At 35.4% G+C, this 22,002-nt stretch overlaps 1 protein-coding gene across 4 annotated transcripts in view; it reads right to left on the bottom strand.

Annotated features, from left to right (window-relative positions):
• The window catches only part of AP3B1 (adaptor related protein complex 3 subunit beta 1), a 276,626-nt gene that overhangs the window by 239,232 nt on the left and 15,392 nt on the right, over positions 1 to 22,002 (bottom strand). For all 4 annotated transcript variants that reach the window (XM_032626082.1, XM_032626081.1, XM_032626080.1 and 1 more), the window contains exon 2: positions 88 to 163. In XM_032626082.1, coding sequence (XP_032481973.1) covers positions 88 to 163 — 76 coding nt within the window. The remainder of the gene's footprint in view (positions 1 to 87; positions 164 to 22,002) is intronic.

Genomic DNA, 22,002 nt, shown 5'->3' with positions numbered 1-22,002 from the left:
TATTTAACATATTTTTTAATATATATTTTTAATATATCACTACTTGTCATTTATCCAAAAGTCGAAATGATCTACTCTTTTACCTACCCCAACAATCCGTTTCATAGCATCCAATTTAGCAGAATCTTTGTTGCTCTCTAACATTTGCTTTAGATCTTCATTCCTATACAAAAGAAAAAATTACATATTTAGATTTTTACATTACACAGGTATTAAAACATATAATTTTAATAATATAAGAATTAGAAATAACCTGATGCACAATGTTACATAACTACTTTGCTATTTATAATTAAATATATGTTTTTCATCTAACCCTACCAAATAATATCAAAGTGCTATGTTGTCACAAAGCCCATCAATAAAACAAAAATATAAAACTGTACCTCAATTCTGGGCAAAATATCAACAATCAGAGGCATACAGATTCGCTCATCCCAAAATTTCTCTTGTATAATCATCAGAAAAAAAGAGATAATAAAAATTCTTGAATCAGCACTAAAATATTTTCATAAGCCAAAATGTAAGATCTTTCAGGACTTCCCTGGTGGTCTAATGGTTAGGACTTCGCCTTCCCATGCAGGGGGTGCAGGTTCCATCTCTGGTGGGGGAGCTGAGATCCCACATGTCTCGGGACCAAAAAAACCAAAACATAAAACAGAAGCAATATTGTAACAAATTCAATAAAGACTTTAAAAAAAATGGTCCACATCTTTAAAGATTTAAAAAAGAAAAAACCAACAGCAGTTATTTCTGCTTAATATGACTTCCCCCAAATAAACTGTTATTCAAAAGAGAAATGCAAAGAATTCCCCATAACAGAAAAAAAAAAAAAATGTAAGAACTTTCTTCAGAATATGCCAAGAAAGAGCACCGAATGAAGAAAAGCTATGTGTCATTCACACATCCTTTTTTCTCCCTAGCTCGCAAAAAGAAAAAAACATAAATCTGTAGGGAAACCCACATCAATACTCCCTAATTCAAAGAATTAAGTTAAGGCAATTTTAACATGTAAATGAGAGGATGAGGTAATGAACCAGAGCAGTTAGTGATAAGGATGAAAATGTAGGACAGATTCAGGAACTTCTTGGAAGTTGAAATCAGTGGGACGCAGTGACTGAATGTAAAGGATAAGACAAGCACTCAGTAAGGATGCCCCCATTCCCAGCTTGGATGACCAAGCAGATGATGATGTTACCAAGTAAGATAACTTTGCTGAAGTGGTAGGAATTTTCTCCTTTCCAAAGCTGCTTGCTATACAAACATCCTTAAAAGATAATTTAGAACAAAAACGATCAATGCCTTCATATAGACAGGCTGCAAAAAGGAGAAAAACCCACACAGAATTGCCTCCCAGTATTTTTTTTTTTTTTGGCTTACAACTGACCTGCTCCTATTCTTCAAAGTGAGCGTTCCCCCCAGCAATTAAAAAATCCCTCCCAGCAAAAAAAAAATTCATAATTTGTAATATCTAATCATTTTTCCCTCAACACAGAAAAACAGAATTTTTTAAAGTTATTATATAGCTAGAAAAGAGTTCGTAGACTTGACACCAAAAGCACAGTCCATAAAAGGGAACACTGATTAATTAATTTCATCAAAATTTAAAACTTGTTCCAGGGAATTCTCTCTTAAGAAGAAAAAAAAATTACAGATTGGCAGAAAATGTTTGTAACCACATATATGCAAAAGACTAGTATCCAAAATATAAAAAGAACTCCCAAAACTCAACAGTAAAAAACAACCAATTCAATTAGAAAAGGGGCAGAACACATTGTTACAGACTGAATTGGTGCCCTCCCCCAAAGTTCACACACTGAAGCCCTGACCCTCAATGTGACGTTATGTGGAAATAGGGCCTTTAAAAAGAGGTAGCTAACATTAAATGAGGTCAAAAGGATGGGATTCTAATCCCATCTGGTGTCCTAAGACAGAGAGTGGTGCACATGCACAGAAAAAAGGCCATGTGAGAAGACAGTCACCTGCAAGGCAAGGAGAGAGGCCTCATGAGAAAACAAACTTGCCAACACCTTGATCTTGGACTTCTAGCCTCCTGGAAGAACTGTGAGAAACTATGAGAAATAAATTTAAGCCATCCAGTCCATGGTATTTTGTTATGGCAGCCTTAACAAACTATTACAGATTCTGGTAATAAGAAGTGAAGTGTTCATGTAATAAATACCTAAAAATGTGGAAGTGGCTTTGGAACTGGGCAACAGGTAGAGGCTGGAACAGTTTTGAAGTGCATCGTTTTTTTTTTTAAAACATGCATTGAAGAGACTGTTGGTAAATATATGGAGTTAAAGGTGATTCTGATGAGATCTCAGATGGAAATGAGGAACATACTACTGGAAACTGGAGGAAAGGCAATCCTTACTATAAAGTGAAAAGAACTTGGCCCAACTATATGTTCCAGTGTTTTGTGGAAAACAGAAGTTAAAAGTGATGACCTGAATATTTAGCCGAGGAGATTTCTAAGCAAAGTGTGAAAGCCACAGCCTGGTTTCTCCTTACTGCTTACAGTAAAATGAGAAAGAAAGATAAATTGAAGGAATTGTTAAGCAAAAAAGGAACTAGAACTTGAAGATTTAGAAAAATCTCAGCTTATCCATGTTGCAAAAATCAAGCAAGTGTCTTCAGAAGAGAACACCAGAGAACACTGAAAAATCATTTGATAACGAAATCACGGATGCCCCTCGTGGATTTAATCAGACACCTCAGCTGAAACCAGGAATAGAGATGGGATTATACCAGCAGAGACACCACCAGTTTGGACTAAAAGGAAGAGTTGGGACAAAACAAAGGAAAGCTGGATTCTACAGGACAGGACAATGTGAGGACACAGAGAGAAGACAACCATCTGCAAGCCGAGGAGAGAGGCTTCAGAAGAAATCAAACCTGCCAACACCTTGATCTTCAGTCCCAGATTCAAATGTGAGAAATAAATGTCTGTTGACCAAGCTACTCAATCTGTGGTATTTTGTTATGGCAGGCCTAGTAAACTAATACAGACATCAAGAAACAATTCACTGAAGGAGATAAACAAATGGCAAAAAGCACATGAAAAGACATTCAACTTAATTAGCCATTAGCAAATTAAAACCACAGCAAGATATCACTGCACACATATCAGAATGGCTCACTTAAATAAAATAGTGGCAACACCAAAGGATAGTGAGGATGTGGAAGAACTGGACTGCTCACATACTGCTAGTGGGCATTGTAAAAGGTTATAGCCACACTGGCAGCTTAGCAGTGTCTTATAGAACTAAACCTGCAATTACCATCCAAGCCAGTAATTGCACTCTTGCGCATTTATACTCACGCAAATATCTGTATTCAAGTATTCATAGCAGCTTTATTCCTACTAGCCAAAATGGAAAAAACCCTTCTGGAAACAACCCAGATGCCCTTCAATCAGTGGATGGTTCAACAAACTGTGGTACACCCACAGCATGGAATACCACTCAGCAATAAAATGAAACAAGCTATTGACATCTCAATAACTCTGATTAATCTGCACAGAAGCATACTGCGTGAAAAAAATTAATCCTAAAAGGTTACATACTGTATTACTCCATTTATACAACATTCTTGAAATAACAAAATTATAGAAATGGACAAAGATTAGTGGTTGCTGAGGGTAAGGACAAGAAGCGGGAAGTGTGGATATAAAAATACAACACAAGAGATCCCTATGGTGATGAAACTGTTGTATCTTTACCTTTGGGGTGGCTACATGAAACTAGATATGTGATTAAATGGGAACAGAATACCACCCCAACACACACACACAAATAAGTACAAGTAAAACTGGAGAAATCTGAACAAGACTGGTGAAGTATGTCAATGTAAACATCTTGGTTGTGATATTGTACTATAGTTTATCACTGAAGGAAACTGAGTTAAGGGGTACACGGGATCTCTCTGTATTATTTTTTATACCTGTATACGAATCTACAATAATCTCAAAATCAAAAGTTAATTAGAAAAAAGTTATATGATAATTACAACTCATTTATAAGAGAAGCCTATTTTTAAAAACGGTCAAAAGATTTGAACAGATATTTCACAAAGTAAGATTAAGAATACCACTAAGTACATGAAAAGATACTTAAGGTCATTAACTATCAGAAAATGCAAATTAAATGAGATACCATTGCACACCCATGAGAATAGATGAAAGACAATGACAATAACAAATGTTGCCAAGACTGTGGAGCACCTAGAACTCTCACAGGCTGCCAGTAGCAATGTAAAGTAGTACAACCACTTTGGAAAACTGAGAGTTTCTTACAGATTTAAACATAAATCTACTATGTGATCCAGTCATTCCACTTCCCAGAGAAATAAAAACATATTTCCACATAATAACTTAAATGAATATTCATAGCAGCTTTATACATATTAAAAAACTAGAAACAATCTAAATGTTGATCGCATAATGTGATTTAGCCATACACTGGAATACAACCCAGCAATGAAAAAGAAATAATCATTGATACATGCAACAAGATGGATGAATTCTCAAAATCATTATGTGAGTGAAAGACACCAGACACAAAAGAGCATAATCTAATTCATTTAAAGTTCTAGAAAATGCAAACTAATCTGTAGTGATAAAACCAAGATCAGTGGTATCATAGGCAAAAAGAAAAATGGACATGAAAGGAACATTAAAAAATTTCTTATCCATAAGAAGATGGAAATGTTCTGTATCTTCTTAACTGTGGTGGTGATTTTACAGGTGTATACATCTGTCAAAACTCATCTAATTATAATCTTTAGGTGGGTGATTTGTCGTATGCAAATTATACCTCCATAAAAATGATATTAAAAAGTTTTAGTGTTTTATTCACATGTGTGAATAAGACACTAATCCTCCAAAACAAGACTAAAAGTCATATATTTATTTCTGAGAAATACATTATTAAGGATGAGATAAACCACATTTTCATACTCTGAAATTAAAGTATCACATTTAAGCTTCAAGCTTAACTCAAGAATTTATTTATTTATTTATTTATACAGGGGTTTTTTTTTTTAATGTTTTGGTTTGTTTTATTTATTTACTTTTGACTGCATTGCGTCTTCATTGCTGTGCGTGGGCTTTCTCTCTAGCTGTGGTGAGCGAGAGCTACTCTTCGTTGTGGTGCATGGGCTTCTCATTGCGGTGGCTTCCCTTGTTGCAGAGCACGGGCTCTAGTTATGCAGGCTTCAGTAGTTGTGGCACACAGGCTCAATAGTTGTGGCTCGTGGGCTCTAGAGTGCAGGCTCAGTAGTTGTGGTGCACGGGCTTAGTTGTTCCGCAGCATGTGGGATCTTCCCGGACCAGGGATTGAACCCGTGTCCCCTGCATTGGCAGGTGGATTCTTAACCACTGCACCACCAGGGAAGCCCCTTATTCAAGAATTTAAATCACTGAATTTTATTTTAGGACGTCAAAGGAAAATTCTCTTAAATGACTGTAAGAAAATTGATAAGAAACTAAGACTGTAGTATTACCAACAGTAATTAACTACTTGTACTAGTTATTAGTTTATGATTAGCAATTTTTAATAGTTTCTTCAACAAACTCTCCAGAAAAGAGATTTAAAAATTTACTCCACATAGCTCCTTCATGCAATATGGTTCAAGCACACATGCGCGCACACAAACACACACACACACACACACACACACAATCAGAAGCCCTTTTCATCTCAGCTTAAGCTTTAAAGTAGGTGACAAGAACTTCCTTAACTACTACAAATAGACAGCCTTGACAGAAAAGCTTTACTTTGTACATTTTACAAATTTAGGCCTAATGTAGGCAAGTAAGCACTTACCAATAATGAATGACTGATCATGTGTTATTATGGGCTGAGTTGTGTCCCTTCCCAAATTCCTATGTTAAAATCCTAACCCTCAATACCACAGAATATGAATGTATTTGTAGATGGAGTCTTTAAAAAGGTCATTAAATTAAAATAAGGTCAACATGGGTTGGCCCTAATCCAATAGGACTGATTTTTTACAAGAAGAGCACATTAGGACAGATACACAAAGACGAAAAGATGATCATGTGAGGGCACAGCAAGAAGGTGGCCATCTGCAAGACAGGGAGAGAAGCCTCAGAGGAAACCAAATCTGCCAAAACCTTGATCTTAGATTTCTAGTCTCCAGAATCCAGGGAAAATATATTTCTGTTAATTATGCCACCAAGTCTGCGGCATTTTGTTATGGCAGTACTAGCAAACTAACATATAAGTTAAATGTTTCAAACTGTCATGGCAGTAAAAAATAAATAAATAAACGGAAGCTAAGTATATTTTTCCCAAAAAGAGTAGAGGCAATGGGATTTACTATGAAAAAAATTTCCCTTTCTTTCCAAGCAGAACATAAAATTAAATGCAATGGTGACCACTAGCAGGACACAAAAATAATTAAATAATTACAATAACTACTTTTCTCTAATTAAAAATACAGCTAGACAATATATAAATAGTAAGACAGGAACATATAAGAACTACATCCGAGGATATACATCTACAAAATATAAAATACTATAACTGTTCTCTGTAATGAATTCAGAATCCCTTCTTAAAACTTCTTGTTCTTTCACATTGCACTATTAACTGAAAAGGAACAAAAATCAATGAAACCACAAATGAGGTTTTTTCCTTTCTAACTTTTGCTGTTTTCCTATTTTACTTACTAACCATGTAGACTTTTACGAATGAAAAAAGTAAATGAAACTTTTTTAAAACTTTGGAGGAATAAGAAAGTGAAAAAAGCTTACGTAATTAGATAAGAAGTAAATAGAAAGAAAATGTAACCACACATATACATGTCAAAAAAAGAAAGAAAATTCATTTTCTCATGTCTGATCCCTTTTTTCCCCAAGAGTGTTCTACCCATCTTCTCCACCAGTGTTATCTGGAGAGAGAAGTGAGCAATAAAGAATAATGAAGTGTCAATTTTTAGAACATTCCAACCTCTAACCCCAGGTGCAATCATGTTCATGGCCTAATGGAAACTTGGTTTGTTCCTCTAAAGCTCGAGATGCCACAGTCCCCTTCCCAACCACCTTTAGGTCCTGACCCGCTCTCTCAAACTAAACACAAGAAAACACGAATTCGATATTAAAGCCAAAGGTTTTGCTCTTCACGTTTAACAGAAAAGATGGTCTTCAAAACCGATACAAGTATCTTTTGTGTTAACTCACGTAGAGAGCTAATAACTTTGAGATTCAGAGAAAAGAGACAAGAAAATCCTAGGCACTGTTTCAAACTGATGTAATATTCAACTTCTCAGATATGTCATAAACACCTACTGAAAATTCTGATATAAATTACATTATCTCTACACAAATTCCTGTCTGCTTGTCACCAAAACAGTAAAGAGTGGGGGGAAGTTAATACCATAACACCTAATTTACCCTCAAAATATGTTCACTTGTATTGAGCATTTTAGGTCTATCTCCTTTGCTATATGGATTCAAATATGGCCTATTAACATGTATTACTACACTAATCTTAGAAATTGAGAAATTCTTTTTGCTAAACATCAGAAGAATTGATTCAAAATAATGCTGAATTAGTAATATTTTCATTAACTCCTTACCAAAAACCAATGTGTTCCAAATATTGTTTTTTAATTTACCTAGTTCTTCATTTACCTATTTATCTGTATGTAGCTACCCAGCTTTGAGCATTAAAATACCAACTTTATTTTTACATAAGTGACATCTTGTGGTGTTAAGCGGTATAACTTTTCCTTTCATGATCAAAATATGCCTTTTTTTATAGTTTCAACGACCAGAGAAAAATATGTAACTGGAAGGTTAAAGGAAATCTTACTATTACCAAGAAGTCACTTTTACTTCAGTACCACATAAAACAGTAACTATAATCGAAAAGCAAATTTTTACCAGTTACCTTTCAGAATTTAAGAAGTCGCAGGGCTTTTACATTGTATAAATTACCTCTTTTTAAAAATATCTGTAATTCATAACTCATTAAAACCTTCTACTCCTTTGAAAGGCAGTGTAAATTAAGGGGAATACTAAACTATGTAGCACTGTACACTCTCTCAGTGCTTCTCCAAGTATGATCTGAGAAAGACTGGTCCAAGAACCATTGCCAATCCACAAATTTTTGTTACTAATCCATAAGGAAATATAAAAAGAAACTGAGAGAAAGCATTTAGAGCAATTCAACAGTGTAATTTTATAGTTTTGAATCTAATAGAAAATTGGGGCTTGCATTTTGCACGTATTTTTCCATTTCGTTTTTCTAGCAATTTATTTTTTATTGTATTTTACATACATATCCATCCACAATGGATTGGAAATTAAAAAAAAAAAAGAAAAAGGCCCTTCACCAGTTTGAGAGCACTGCACTACACAATTACTTCCTTCTCCCTCAAAAGAATCACCAAAATTTGTGTACTACAGAAAGCAACACCTGAAATTTAAATCCAGGAATGATGGATTAAGAAAAGTGATAAGGAATAGTGATTTACAGTTGGAGGTACCTCCCCAAAAGAATGCATCAAAATCTTTGAAAAGGGAAGGGCTGGATCCTTCTTAAGCCCTACCAAAAAATTCTAAAACATGGGCACCTCTTCATGCTTTGAGAACTACTTAAATGAAAGATGCTTCTACTCCAAGAGGTCCACTGTATATATGAATAGGTATGCAGAAAAAAAAAAAGTTGGTAATAAGAGAATTTACTTTTTTCTAGCGTTATGCATCTAAACGAACTGGCCTTCATAATTAGTTTATGTGCACAAGGTGAAGGCTTAGTAACTTTCAGTTCATTTAGGGCCTATATGTACGTCCCTTGGATGACACTCAGAACCTTATGCAGTTTTTGGCACAAAGTATTCACTTAATAAATACAAGAGTGAATAAAACCAAAAAACTCCATCTACCTAATCATCCGTCTATTAAGCCTCTAAAAGGAGAAACCATAAATTATCCAAGTAAATATGAACTTTTCCTCCTACAGTGTTCACAGAACTAAAGAAAGAATAGTCTACAATTGCTATCGCAACATCCTCAACCCTAGGTAATCTTTTTCTCTTACTCCTCTATTAAAACTTCTCTCATTAAAGTAACAAATAATTTCCTTATTTAAAAATCCAATGCAAAAATCTCATGAGTACTTTTTGGCTTTTTCTCACTTTTTAAAAAAATTTTTTATCGGAGTATAGTTGCTTTACAACATTGTTAGTTTCTACTGTACAGCAAAGCGAATCAGCTATACATATACATATATCCCCTCTTTTTTGGATTTCCTTCCCATTTAGCTCACCACAGAGCACTGAGTAGAGTACCCTGTGCTATACAGTCGGTTCTCATTGGTTATCTACTTTATACATAGTATCAATAGTGTATATATGTCAATCCCAAGCTCCCAATTCATCCCACCCACCCCCCTTTCCCCCTTGGTATCCATAGGTTTGTTTTCTATGTCTGTGTCTCTATTTCTGTTTTGTAAATAAGACTGTCTATACCAATTTTTTCAGATTCCACATATATGTGTTAATACATGCTATTTGGGGACTTCCCTGGTGGCACAGTGGTTAAGAATCCACCTACCAATGCAGGGGACACGGGTTCAAGCCCTGGTCTGGGAAGATCCCACATGCCACGGAGCAACTAAGCCCATGTGCCACAACTACTGAGCCTGCACTCTAGAGGTGGCAAGCCACAACTACTGAGCCCGTGTGCCACAACTACAGAAGCCCGTGCACCTAGAGCCCGTGCTCCACAAGAGAAGCCACCACAATGAGAAGCCCATGCACCACAATGAAAAGTAGCCCCTGCTCGCCACAAATAGAGAAAGCCCACACGCAGCAACAAAGACCCCACAGAGGCAAAAATAATAAATAAATAAATTCATTTAAAAATATATATATATGATATTTGTTTTTCTCTTTCTGACTTACTTCACTCTGTATGACAGTCTCTAGGTCCACCCATGTCTCTACAAATGGCCTAATTTCGTTCCTTTTTATGGCTGAGTAACATTCCATTGTATATATGTGTCACATCTTCTTTATCCATTCCTCTATTTCATGAATACGTTTAGATTATTTGATATATTTGACCACTACTCTTCCATCTTTAAATTCCTACCTTAGATTCTGTAATTCTCTATTCTCATTTGGTTCTCATTTGCACTTGTGACACACAAATGAGAAAAAAATGGCAAAAATCCTTGCCCTTGTAGAGTTTTCATTTAGTAAGTAAAAAAACAAACATAATAAAAAAGTAAATTTTACAGTCATGAGATGAGGGAAAAATAAAGCAAAGGGAGATAGAATGCAGGAGGGAAAGGAGGAGGTAATTTTATACAGGGTGGTCAGCATAGGCTAAAGAAAGAGACATCTGAACAAAGATTTGCAAGTGAGGTAGTCAGCCATTCAGATACTGGAGGGGAGGAACAGGGAGGAAGAGCACTCTAGGCAGAGACGATGAAGGAGGGTAAATAATACTAAAGGCTTTGGTGTTTACTCTGAATGAAGTCAGGAACCACTGGAGGGTTCTGAATAGAGGAGTCATAATCTAATATACATACAGAATCATTCTGGCTGTTATGTTTAGAATACACTGTAGGGACTTCCAGATCTGCCCATGGTGCTGTAGCTTGTAAGATACTAAGCCTGCCACAGAAAACGACTATAAAAGCTGGAAAAAACAAATAAAGTAATTTCCTCAAGGCACCGGAGATCAACCCATGCAGGCAGGACTTAAGGGGCCAAGATCCTGGAACGAAAAGAAGCACACAAAGTGCACTTTTTATTCACATCAGCTTTTTTCCCTGACTGCATTTCCCCAACTGCTATTCTGGGAGAATAGAACTCAAGGAGAAATGACAGTTTTAAAAGACTGAGGACACAAATGTTAAAGTTTGGGGCTACCAAAGGCAATGGAACTTGAAGGGCAAAATTACAGAGGAGGGAATCAATGAAAAGGTACACAAAAATCTGTGTACAAACTCCCTTCAAGTAGTTGACTACATTTTCACAGGGCAAGATTCTGGGAAATCCAGCAGAAAACAACAGCAGCTGGGAGATTAAATACCTGAGCAGAGATTTCAGGAACCACACATTGCTAGGAAGAGAAGTTGGAAATCAAGTCTCCCAAGTAGAGAGGCGCTGGTAAATACCCTGGCCTTTCAGTTAAGACCACAGAAGGGCCACAACTGAAAAGTAAGGATATTCCCTAGGAGTATAAGAAAAACTGAAATAGACAAGACCTTTAAAAGCCTAAAACTGAGCTTAAACAGGATCAAAGTGATCTGCTAGAACTCTATCTACCTATCAGAAAAAAAACCACAACTCTCTTTGGAAGAAGACAGCATCCAGAGACTCGTCAGTATTCTTATCTTAATTGTCTAGCATCTGATCAAAACTTAAGAGACATGCTAAAAACAGGAACAAATGACAAGAGAGATAAGGAGGGAGGGAGGGAGGAAAGAAGGAAGGGAGGAAGGAGGAAAGGAAGGAAGGAAAGAAGGAGAGAAGGAGAGAAGGGAGAGAAAGAGAACAAAAGGAATAGAAACAGATCCATGGGTAATTCAGATACTACAGTTATCAGATAGGGACTTTAAAATAACTACAATTAATATGGTCAGGAAAATACAGGAAAAGATGGACAAAAGAGACAAAATGATAAAGAATGTCATTAAAGTAGGAGAATCTATACAAAATAATCAAATGAATATTCAGAAATGAAAAGTACAGTTTATGAAATTAGAACTCATTAGATAGGTTTAACAGCAGACTAGAAATGGCAGAAGATAGGACTATTGAATGTGAAGGCAGGTCAAGAGAAATTATACAATTTGAAGCACCAAGAAATAAAAGAATGGAAAACACCAAATAGCACATCAGAGACACGTTGAATATGGTCAAAATATCTAACATACTTTAAATTAGAATCCTAAAAAGAGAGGGGAGAGAGAAAGAAGGGGACAAAAGCAACATTTCAAAAGTTAATGGCTAAGGGCTTCCCTGGTTGCACAGTAGTTAAGAATCCGCCTGCCAATGCAGGGGACACGGGTTCGAGCCCTGGTCCAGGATAATCCCACATACCACGGAGCAACTAAGCCCATGTGCCACAACTACTGAGCGTATGCTCTAGAGCCCACAAGTCACAATTATTGAGCCCACGTGCCACAACTACTGAAGCCCGCGCACCTAGAGCCTGTGCTCCTCAACAAGAGAAGCCACCGCAATGAGAAGCCCGTGCACTGCAATGCAGAGTAGCCCCCACTCGCCGCAACTAGAGAAAGCCTGTGAACAGCAACGAAGCCCCAATGCAGCCAAAAATAAATAAGTAAATAAATTTATATTAAAAAAAATTAACAGCTAAGAGTTTTTCCAAACTGATGAAAGATGTAAACCCACATATTTTAAAATCTTAAGAAAACAGGAAAAACATAAAGAAAACTACACAAGGCCTAGCATAGCCAAACTGCTGAAAATCAAAAGACAATGAGAAAAATCTTAAAAGCATGTAAGAAGAAAACACATTTCCTTAAGGAAAGGGTCAAGAAACCTTTTTAGTAAAGGGCCAGATAGTAAATATTTTAGGCATTACAAGAGGCCATACCGTCTCTTATGATTGCAGAGTAAAATCAGCTATGTACAATACATAAATAAATGGGTATGGCTGTGTTCCAATAAAACTTTATTTATACAAATGGGCAGACCATAGTTTGCTAATCCCTATTTTAAAAGGACCAACAATAATACTGAAAGTCAACTTTTCAACAGACTTTATAGAGGCCAGAAGACAATGAAATGACATCTTTTAAAAGCTGAAAGAAAAAAGGCCAATATATAACTCTATACCCACTGAAAATACCCTTCAAAACTGAAGGTGAAAAAAAGTGGTTTTCAGACCAATAATTGCTGAGGATCTGCTGCCTGGACATAAAAGGATATGATTTCAAAAGGAAGATAAAATAATTTGAAATTTATATGCAAATTGTATGTATTCTAAATTTATAGCTTCCATCTATAAAGCAAAACCTGATAGAACTAATAGAAGAAAAGCATGTAACCACAATCATGATTTGCAATTTTAACACACCTCACTTAGACAGAACAAGCAGGTAAAAAATTCAATAACGATGCAGAAAATCTGAACACAAATAACCAACTTAACCTGACATACACAGAACTATATCCAACAACTGCAAAATAAACATTCTTTTCGAGTACACACAGAACATTTACCACAATAGACTATATGCTGGATAAGATCTTAAATTTCAAAGGTCTAAAATCATATAAGGTATGTGGAATCTAACTAAAAATCACTAACAGAAAACTAACTAGAAAATGCTCAGATGTCTGGAAAGATAAGCAACACACTTCAAGTGATCTATGGGCCAAAGAATAAATCATCAGGGAAATTAGAAAATATTTTGAACTGACTAATAAAACTGCAACATTTTACAACTCATGAGATATGGCAAAAGCAGTACTTAAAGTAAATTTATATTTCTAAATGCAATATAAAAGAAGAAAGATTGAAAATCAATATTCTAAGCTTCCATTTCAGGAAACTAGAAAAAGAATAGCAAATTAAACTCAAAGAACAAGTAAATGAATAAAGGATAAGAGGAGAATTCAATACAATAGAAAGCAAATTATAATAGAGAAAAATCAGCAAAAGTAAATGTTGGTATCTTTCAAATAGGTTGTTATGAAGACTTAATGAGATGACTGTAAAGCACTTATCACTGGGCCTAGCACATTCATTTATTCAGTATCTACTAGGTTCCATGAACTGTTCTAAGTACTGGGACTTACATTCTAAGTGAGAATGCAGTGGGGTGGGGCAGAGGCGACAGGAAATGACAGAAATGAGTGAAGAAGGAAGGAAGAGGGAGGGAAGAGAGAGGGAAAGGGAAGGAAAACATAAAGATAGAAAGACAAAATAAGTACTATCCAAATAATTAAAATAGGGTAACACAATAAAGTAATTCTGGGCAATCACAAAACACCTCTATGGGTAACGGTGATCAATTAAGCTGAGATCTCAAATGACAAGGAGACAATCACAGGAATTTTGCAAAGATACTATGGCAGGAATAAACATGGATATATAAAGACCCAAAAGAAGGTGTAGAAAGTGTCTATAAATGTAGACTATGGATGTTTTCTCAAGTACACTAAACACACAATAAATATTAGTTGACAGAATAAATGAACATAGGCTATATGCTAATCGTGTTCCTTAGAGGGATACAGAAAAACTCTTAAAGTTTCACTGGATTCTCATTGGTCATGGGCCCCAATAAAGATTAAAAACTAGGCATACATCTTCCATGTATGCATACCATCTGTGCATGTTTTAAAAACCATAATGCTACACATATATCACAGGAAATCTCCATATTTGTGAAACCCTTTACCAAAACCCTCAGCTACTTATCCTGTTGGCAGCCAACAGGAAGTACATACTACTTTTGCTCAGGATATAAGGAATACCTTCTAGAATGTGACTACTCATCCTTAAAGTTTTAAAGGAACTGTCACAGAGCCACTTGATTTATAGATGCTGAGACAAAATACTGCTTTGAACAAGCAAATGTTCTTTTTCACTGTTTAAGAGCACCATAAACCAAAGATGCCACTTTCGGTAAAAGATTAAAAGATTGGGGGAGTCTCAAAAGCCATTAAAAATTGATAAATATAGGGCTTCCCTGGTGGTGCAGTGGTTGAGAGTCCGCCTGCCGATGCAGGGTACACAGGTTCATGCCCCGGTCCGGGAAGATCCCACGTGCCGCGGAGTGGCAAGGCCCGTGCGCCATGGCCGCTAAGCCTGCGCGTCTGGAGCCTGTGCTCCACAACGGGAGAGGCCACAGCAGTGAGAGGCCCGCGTACCGCAAAAAAAAAAAATGATAAATATAAACACAGAAAATTTTTTTAATTTGCACTAAAATTAACTGCTATAAACTAAGTCAAAAAACAGGTAAAATGAATTTGGGATTCATCTTATAGGAGGGCTAATTTCCTTAAAATACACAGGGCCCTTAACTAATCAATAAGAGCTGATCCAATAGGGAAATGGCCAAAGGACATTTGAAAGTATTTCACTGAAAGAATAAACCAATAAATATGAGGGGGAAGATTTAATGCACTGACAATTATAAAGACTCAGTGTAATAACATCTTGCACCTATAAGACTGGCAAATATTATGAAATTTGATGGTACCCAATATTGGCAAAGGTGTAAGGAAAACAGACTTTACTGTTAGTGGAGGGAGAAAACCTCCACTAAATTACCTTACCTATCTCTAAGGTAATTTAATAAGATCTATCCTAATTAAAAATGCAATAAACTTTGACCAACAACTCTATCTGTAGGAATCTTTCCTACAAATAAATTCATAAAAATTTATGTTGCAGTATTTCTTATACTCAATAAAAAGTGAAATCAATCAATCAAATACTCTTCAAAAAGAGAACTAACTAAATAAAAGTAATACTGGGAAATATTACACAGTAGTTAAAAAGACTGAAATAGTTTCATATGCTGATATGGACAGGCCTCCAAGATATGTTAAAGGAAAAGCAAAATACATAGAGAATAGGATATGTATTATCATTTAGTCTAAAAAATTTTTTCTAGAAGGATACACAAGAACTTTTTCATTGTGGTTATCATGGGGGTATAGGAATGGGGGATTTAAACACTTTCTCTATTACTAACTAACCACTAACATGCCTTACATTTATGACATATAATTAACTTATTTAGCCACCTGATAGTGGTATTGCTCTCTAAGCACAACTTTTAAGTATACCACCACAGAATTAGGGAACAGCAGAACAAGGAATTAAACTTGAGTCTTGTTTTCAAACCAACATTCTTCCCATTTATAACATTGCTAGGAACTTCTAAAGTTGAGTATATTAAGAAAATATTTCAACTTCCAAAAAACAAAAGTCCAGGACCAGATGGCTTCACAGGTGAATTCTATCAAATACTTAGAGAAGAGCTAACACCCATCCCTCTCAAACTCTTACAAAAATTGCAGAGGAAGGAATACTCCCAAACTCATTCTATGAGGCCACCATCACCCTGATACCAAAACCAGACAAAGACACTACGAAAAAAGAAAATTACAGACCAATATCACTGATGAATATAGATGCAAAAATCCTCAACAAAATACTAGCAATCAGAATCCAACAACACATTAAAAGGATAATACACCATGATCAAATGGGATTTATCCCAGGGATGCAAGGATTCTTCAATATACGCAAATCAATCAATGTGAAACACCATATTAACAAACTGAAGAATAAAAACCATATGATCATCTCAATAGAGGCAGAAAAAGCTTTTGACAAAATTCAACACCCATTTTTGATAAAAACTCTCCAGAAAGTGGGCATAGAGGGAACCTACCTCAACATAAAAAAGGCCATATACAACAAACCCACAGCAAACATCATTCTCAATGGTGAAAAACTGAAAGCATTTCCTCTAAGATCAGGAACAAGACAAGGATGTCCATTCTCGCCACTATTATTCAACAGAGTTTTGGAAGTCCTAGCCACAGCAATCAGAGAAGAAAAAGAAATAAAAGGAATACAAATTGGAAAAGAAGAAGTAAAACTGTCACTGTTTGCAGATGACATGATACTTTACATAGAGAATCCTAAAGATGCCACCAGAACACTACTAGAGCTAATCAATGAATTTGGTAAAGTTGCAGGATACAAAATTAATGCACAGAAATCTCTTGCATTCCTATACGCTAATGATGAAAAATCTGAAAGAGAAATTAAGGAAACAGTCCCATTTACCACTGCAACAAAAAGAAATAAAATACCTAGGAATAAACCTACCTAAGGAGACAAAAGACCTGTATGCAGAAAACTATAAGACGCTGATGAAAGAAATTAAAGATGATACCAACAGATAGAGAGACATACCATGTTCTTGGATTGGAAGAATCAATATTGTGAAAATGACTCTACTACCCAAAGCAATCTACAGATTCAATGCAATCCCTATCAAGTTACCAGTGGCATTTTTTACAGACTAGAACAAAAAAAATCTTAAAGTTTGTATGGAGACACAAAAGACCCCAAATAGCCAAAGCATTCTTGAGGGAAAAAAGTGGAGCTGGAGGAATCAGACTCCCTGACTTCAGACTATACTACAAAGCTACAGTAATCAAGACAATATGGTACTGGCACAAAAACAGAAAGACACATCAATCTAACAGGTTAGAAAGCCCAGAGATAAACCCATGCACCTATGGTCCACTAATCTATGACAAAGGAGGCAAGGATATACAATGGAGAAGGGACAGTTTCTTCAATAAGTGGTGCTGGGAAAACTGGGCAGCTACATGTAAAAGAATGAAATTAGATCACTCCCTAACACCATACACAAAAATAAACTCAAAATGGATTAAAGACCTAAATGTAAGACTAGACACTATAAAACTCTTAGAGGAAAACATAGGAAGAAAACCCTTTGATATAAATTACAGCAAGATCTTTTTTTATCCACCTCCTAGAGTAATGGAAATAAAAACAAAAATAAACAAATGGGACCTAATGAAACTTCAAAGCTTTTGCAAAGCAAAGGAAACTACAAACAAGACGAAAAGACAACCCTCAGAATGAGAGAAAATATTTACAAATGAAGCAACTGACAAAAGGATTAATCTCCAAAATATATAAACAGCTCATGCAGCTCAATATTGAAAAACAAAAAACCCAATAAAAAAATGGGCAGAAGACCTAAATAGACATTTCTCCAAAGAAGACATACAGATGACCATAAAGCACATGAAAAGCTGCTCAACATCCCTAATTATTAGAGAAATGCAAATCAAAACTACAATGAGGTTATCACCTCACACCAGTTAGAATGGACATCATCAGAAAATCTACAAACAACAAATGCTGGAGAGGGTGTGGAGAAAAGGAAACTCTCTTGCACTGTTGGTGGGAATGTAAATTGATACAGCCACTAAGGAGAACAGTATGGCCGTTCCTTAAAAAACTAAAAATAGAATTACCATATGACCCAGCAATCCCACTACTGGGCACATACCCAGAGAAAACCATAATTCAAAAAGATACATTCACCCCAATGTTCACTGCAGCACTATTTACAATAACCAGGTCATAGAAGCAACCTAAATGCCCATCGACAGACGAATGGATAAAGAAGATGTGGTAAATATATACAATGGAATATTACTCAGCCATAAAAAGGAACGCAATTGGGTCATTTGTAGAGACATGGATGGACCTAGAGACTGTCATACAGAGTGAAGTAAGTCAGAAAGAGAAAAACAAATATCGTATGTTAACACATATATGTGGAACCTAGAAAAATGGTACAGATGAACCAGTTTGCAGGGCATATGCAGAAATAGAGACACAGATGTAGAGAACAAATGTATAGACACCAAGAGGGGAAAGTGGTGGGGGTGGTGGTGGTGGTGGGATGAATAGGGAGATTGTGATTGATATGTATAATGTGTATAAAATAGATAACTAATAATAACCTGCTGTATGAAAAATAAAATAAAATTGAAAATTTCAAAAAGAAACATTTCAAGAACTGTAAAATAATATTAGTATAAAATCCGTAGCCTAAGGCGCTACAACACTTCCTCCCTAATCTATAATCAACCACAAGAAAACTGCTGCATTCTTTTTTCTCTTAAATTCAAAATTGTTATGAAAAGACAACTGATCACTGGAACCATAATAAACACTAATTCTAACTATTCTCAGTAGTAGTCTAAAACATCTGGGATACACTTCTGTTTAAGTCAAAATAAATTTTTTATTTTCACTGACATTACTTTGCCTATATTTGGTTAACATTATCTCATGTAGATTCATCAGTTCAAAATTAATTAGTATTACAGAATAGTGTATTCCATCCAAACAATTCATCTTTGTTGGCTCACATGTCTCACTGTTACTGGCATGCCACTGTAATAATGGGCATGGTGCCACAGTAACAGATGGGCATAAATACAGACATGCCAAAGAATCAGGGTGTGCATCAAGTTTGAGTATTAGTATTAGATTTTCCTCTAAGAAATCCATAAATTATAGTAGAATAATATAAGTTTTCTACTTCTATGTTAATACGATATGCCAACTCAAAGCCAGATTAATTTCTAAATCCTTAAAAAAAAAAAAAAAACTTTCCAAGGCCACAGAAGGCAAGTTTTCCATCTGATGAGTTTGGATCAGCCTTTTGTATAGGGAATTGAGGAAACCAATATGCAATCTCTACCTTAGATCAGCTTTGTCCCTGAGGCACTTCAAAATCTCAGTAAAAAATTCCATTTTTAAGAAGTCACTTGGCACTGTTACAAGATGAAAAAGTTCTGGGGATCTGTTGGACAACAATGTGAATATAGTTAACACTAATGAACAGTACACTTAAAAATGGTTAAGATGGTAAATTTTTATGTTACATATTTTGTTTATCACAATTAAAAAGTCACATGACCCTGTCAAGTTTCCTGATGAAGGTAATGTAGGCCTAGAAACAGAGAAAAGGTCCTACAATGTCCTACTTGACAGGAAAAAAAAAATCTAATAATGCAAATCACTGAAGTTTACATGATTATTTAAATTTTGCCATTCGTTGAACAACTACTGTCATTTTCGAAAGATTAATTTATTTCCACATATGGTTTTAAATTTTTGAAATATAAAACATATGATATTGACCAGATTATACTGAATATTTTTATAATTTTTACCACATTAATGAAAAGTTTTAAAATACTAAGAATGCTAAAGAAGGGGGGAAAAAATCAGTGTGGTCACTATTATCCAAAATCGTTTGTTAAGTATTGTACAAGGTTCCAGGAAAGATGGCTGTGTGTGTGTGTGTGTGTGTGTGTGTGTGTGAACGCAAAGAAAAACTATCTCCTTCCAGGAATTTAACCACATTTTCTCTTTAAAGAAATGTTCAAGCATCCAATCACCTTGGGAAAACCAATCTGTTGTTTTATACTTGTTGATATTGACAGATAGGCAGAAACTACAAGAACTATGAATTTTTAACTTTATTTAATTTACTTTTAATTAACCCTAGCATTTCTACAACATGTAATGTTAAATATAAGGCATCTGTTTTTATTTTATTAAAGTACATAAGAAGTGTTTGTAAATTTCTCACTGCCCCTGAAGGCTATGAGCTCAAATATTCAGAACAGTGTTCCAGACTTCTGGATATAAAGACCTAGGTAAAATTTCAACAAAAATTCTGGGTAATGACCTAGGGTGGCCCAGTTTTTTGTCTGTCAAATAAAAATATAACAAAAACTACCCTCCTCATAAAATAAAGTAGAAAGGATGTTTGCAGTAGCCATTTGTATTCCTTTTGTTATCTGACTGCTCACATTATTCTGGGCCAATATTACAGCGACCTTTTCAGTAATCACAAACATATCTCAAGAAGAAATTTTTGACAGAATTTGATTAAATCTAATGAAAAGTGCAATTCCTTAGTCACAGAAAACTATGTATATTGCTCCCTCACATTCTCAAATATACATTCTCAAATACATAACAGCCCTTATCTTCTCCCCCTGAAAGCCAAAGTTCTTTGGAAAAGTGCTCCTCCTTTACTCACTTCTCTCCCACCTGTCAATCCTCTGCAATCTGATTTTCCCTAACACTGTTGTTACCACCATGATCACCAACCTTATCAGTAAATCCAAGAAACACTACCTCTGACTTTAGTTTACTGGGCTACTCACCAGCAGCTGGCACTGCTGACCACTTAACTCCTTCCTGAAACCCTCTCTTCCTTCAATTTCTGTTAAAGCAAAACATATGTAAGTCCCTCTTCTTTTAGGAAAACTGTACTTCTCTAAGAATAGACAACTTTAAAGCAACAGGATACCTATCAGCAAGACTGATGGTTAAGCAAAAAGTTTAAAACAAATATATATTTTTTCATTTATACTATCTATAATCATTATTCCCAAATCCTTGATAACCACACAGAAGAAGTGGCCTAGTGCTTATTAACTTCATTTATTTTTATGTAGTACACATTAAAGATACTATATGATTTTGTATTTTCAGGTACTTGTGAAATATAATTCAGAAAAACAATAATGTCAAATTTAACAATAATTTGAAAATTAAAAACATAAAGCAATGGTTAATGTGAAAATTAACAATGATTCTAAACTTTTAAGTTGAGAAAGGACATTAAAAACAAAACTTTTAAAAAAAAAAAAAAAAACAAAACTTTTAAAAAGCTCAAATGATCTTAATGGTGCCAAAATAGTATTAACAATAATTGTACTTATTATGTATCAGGCACTGTTAACTGTTTACATATGTTAAATCTTTTAATCCTCACAATATTTCAGTGAGTGCAAGTGCTATTATCATCCTCATCTCCATTTTTCTGATAAGGAAACCAAGCGCAGAGTGATAAAGTAACCTGCCCAAGTGCCACTTATTAACTCTGTAACAAGTTTTCATACCCAGGCAGAGTAGCTCCAGAGTGGGTGTGCTTAAGCATTATGCCATACTGCCTCAGCAAACCACAATAAACAACTTTATCTGCCATCTTCCTCCTACAAAAGTAGGAAGTGGGTCTGATCCTTTCCCTAAATCTTAAGCACAATGCAAAAGCTCTGTTTGTATAATGAACTTCAAGCATTTCCCCAAACTTCATTCTCTCTTCTTGGTCTTTTAAGTGAGGTTCAATTCTCCCACTCCCTTCAATGTTAACTTAGTACAAAGATTCCTCCTTGGCCTTCTCCTCACATATCACACAACTTCCCCTCAATGGCTTCCAAAATCATCTATCAATTGATGACTCCCAAATCTATATCTCCAACCTAGGTATCTCCTGAGTACCACACCCATGTATCTAATGGCTTAATGGACATCCAACTATCAAACTCAACAGGTCCAAAACAGAACTCAACATTTTCTTTCCTCACTCCAAACTTGCTCTATCT

The sequence above is a fragment of the Phocoena sinus genome, chromosome 3 (assembly GCF_008692025.1).
Source record: "Phocoena sinus isolate mPhoSin1 chromosome 3, mPhoSin1.pri, whole genome shotgun sequence".
Lineage (NCBI taxonomy): Eukaryota > Metazoa > Chordata > Mammalia > Artiodactyla > Phocoenidae > Phocoena > Phocoena sinus.
Note: the sequence above shows the minus strand (reverse complement) of the source record. Positions and strands in the feature narration are given on the sequence as shown.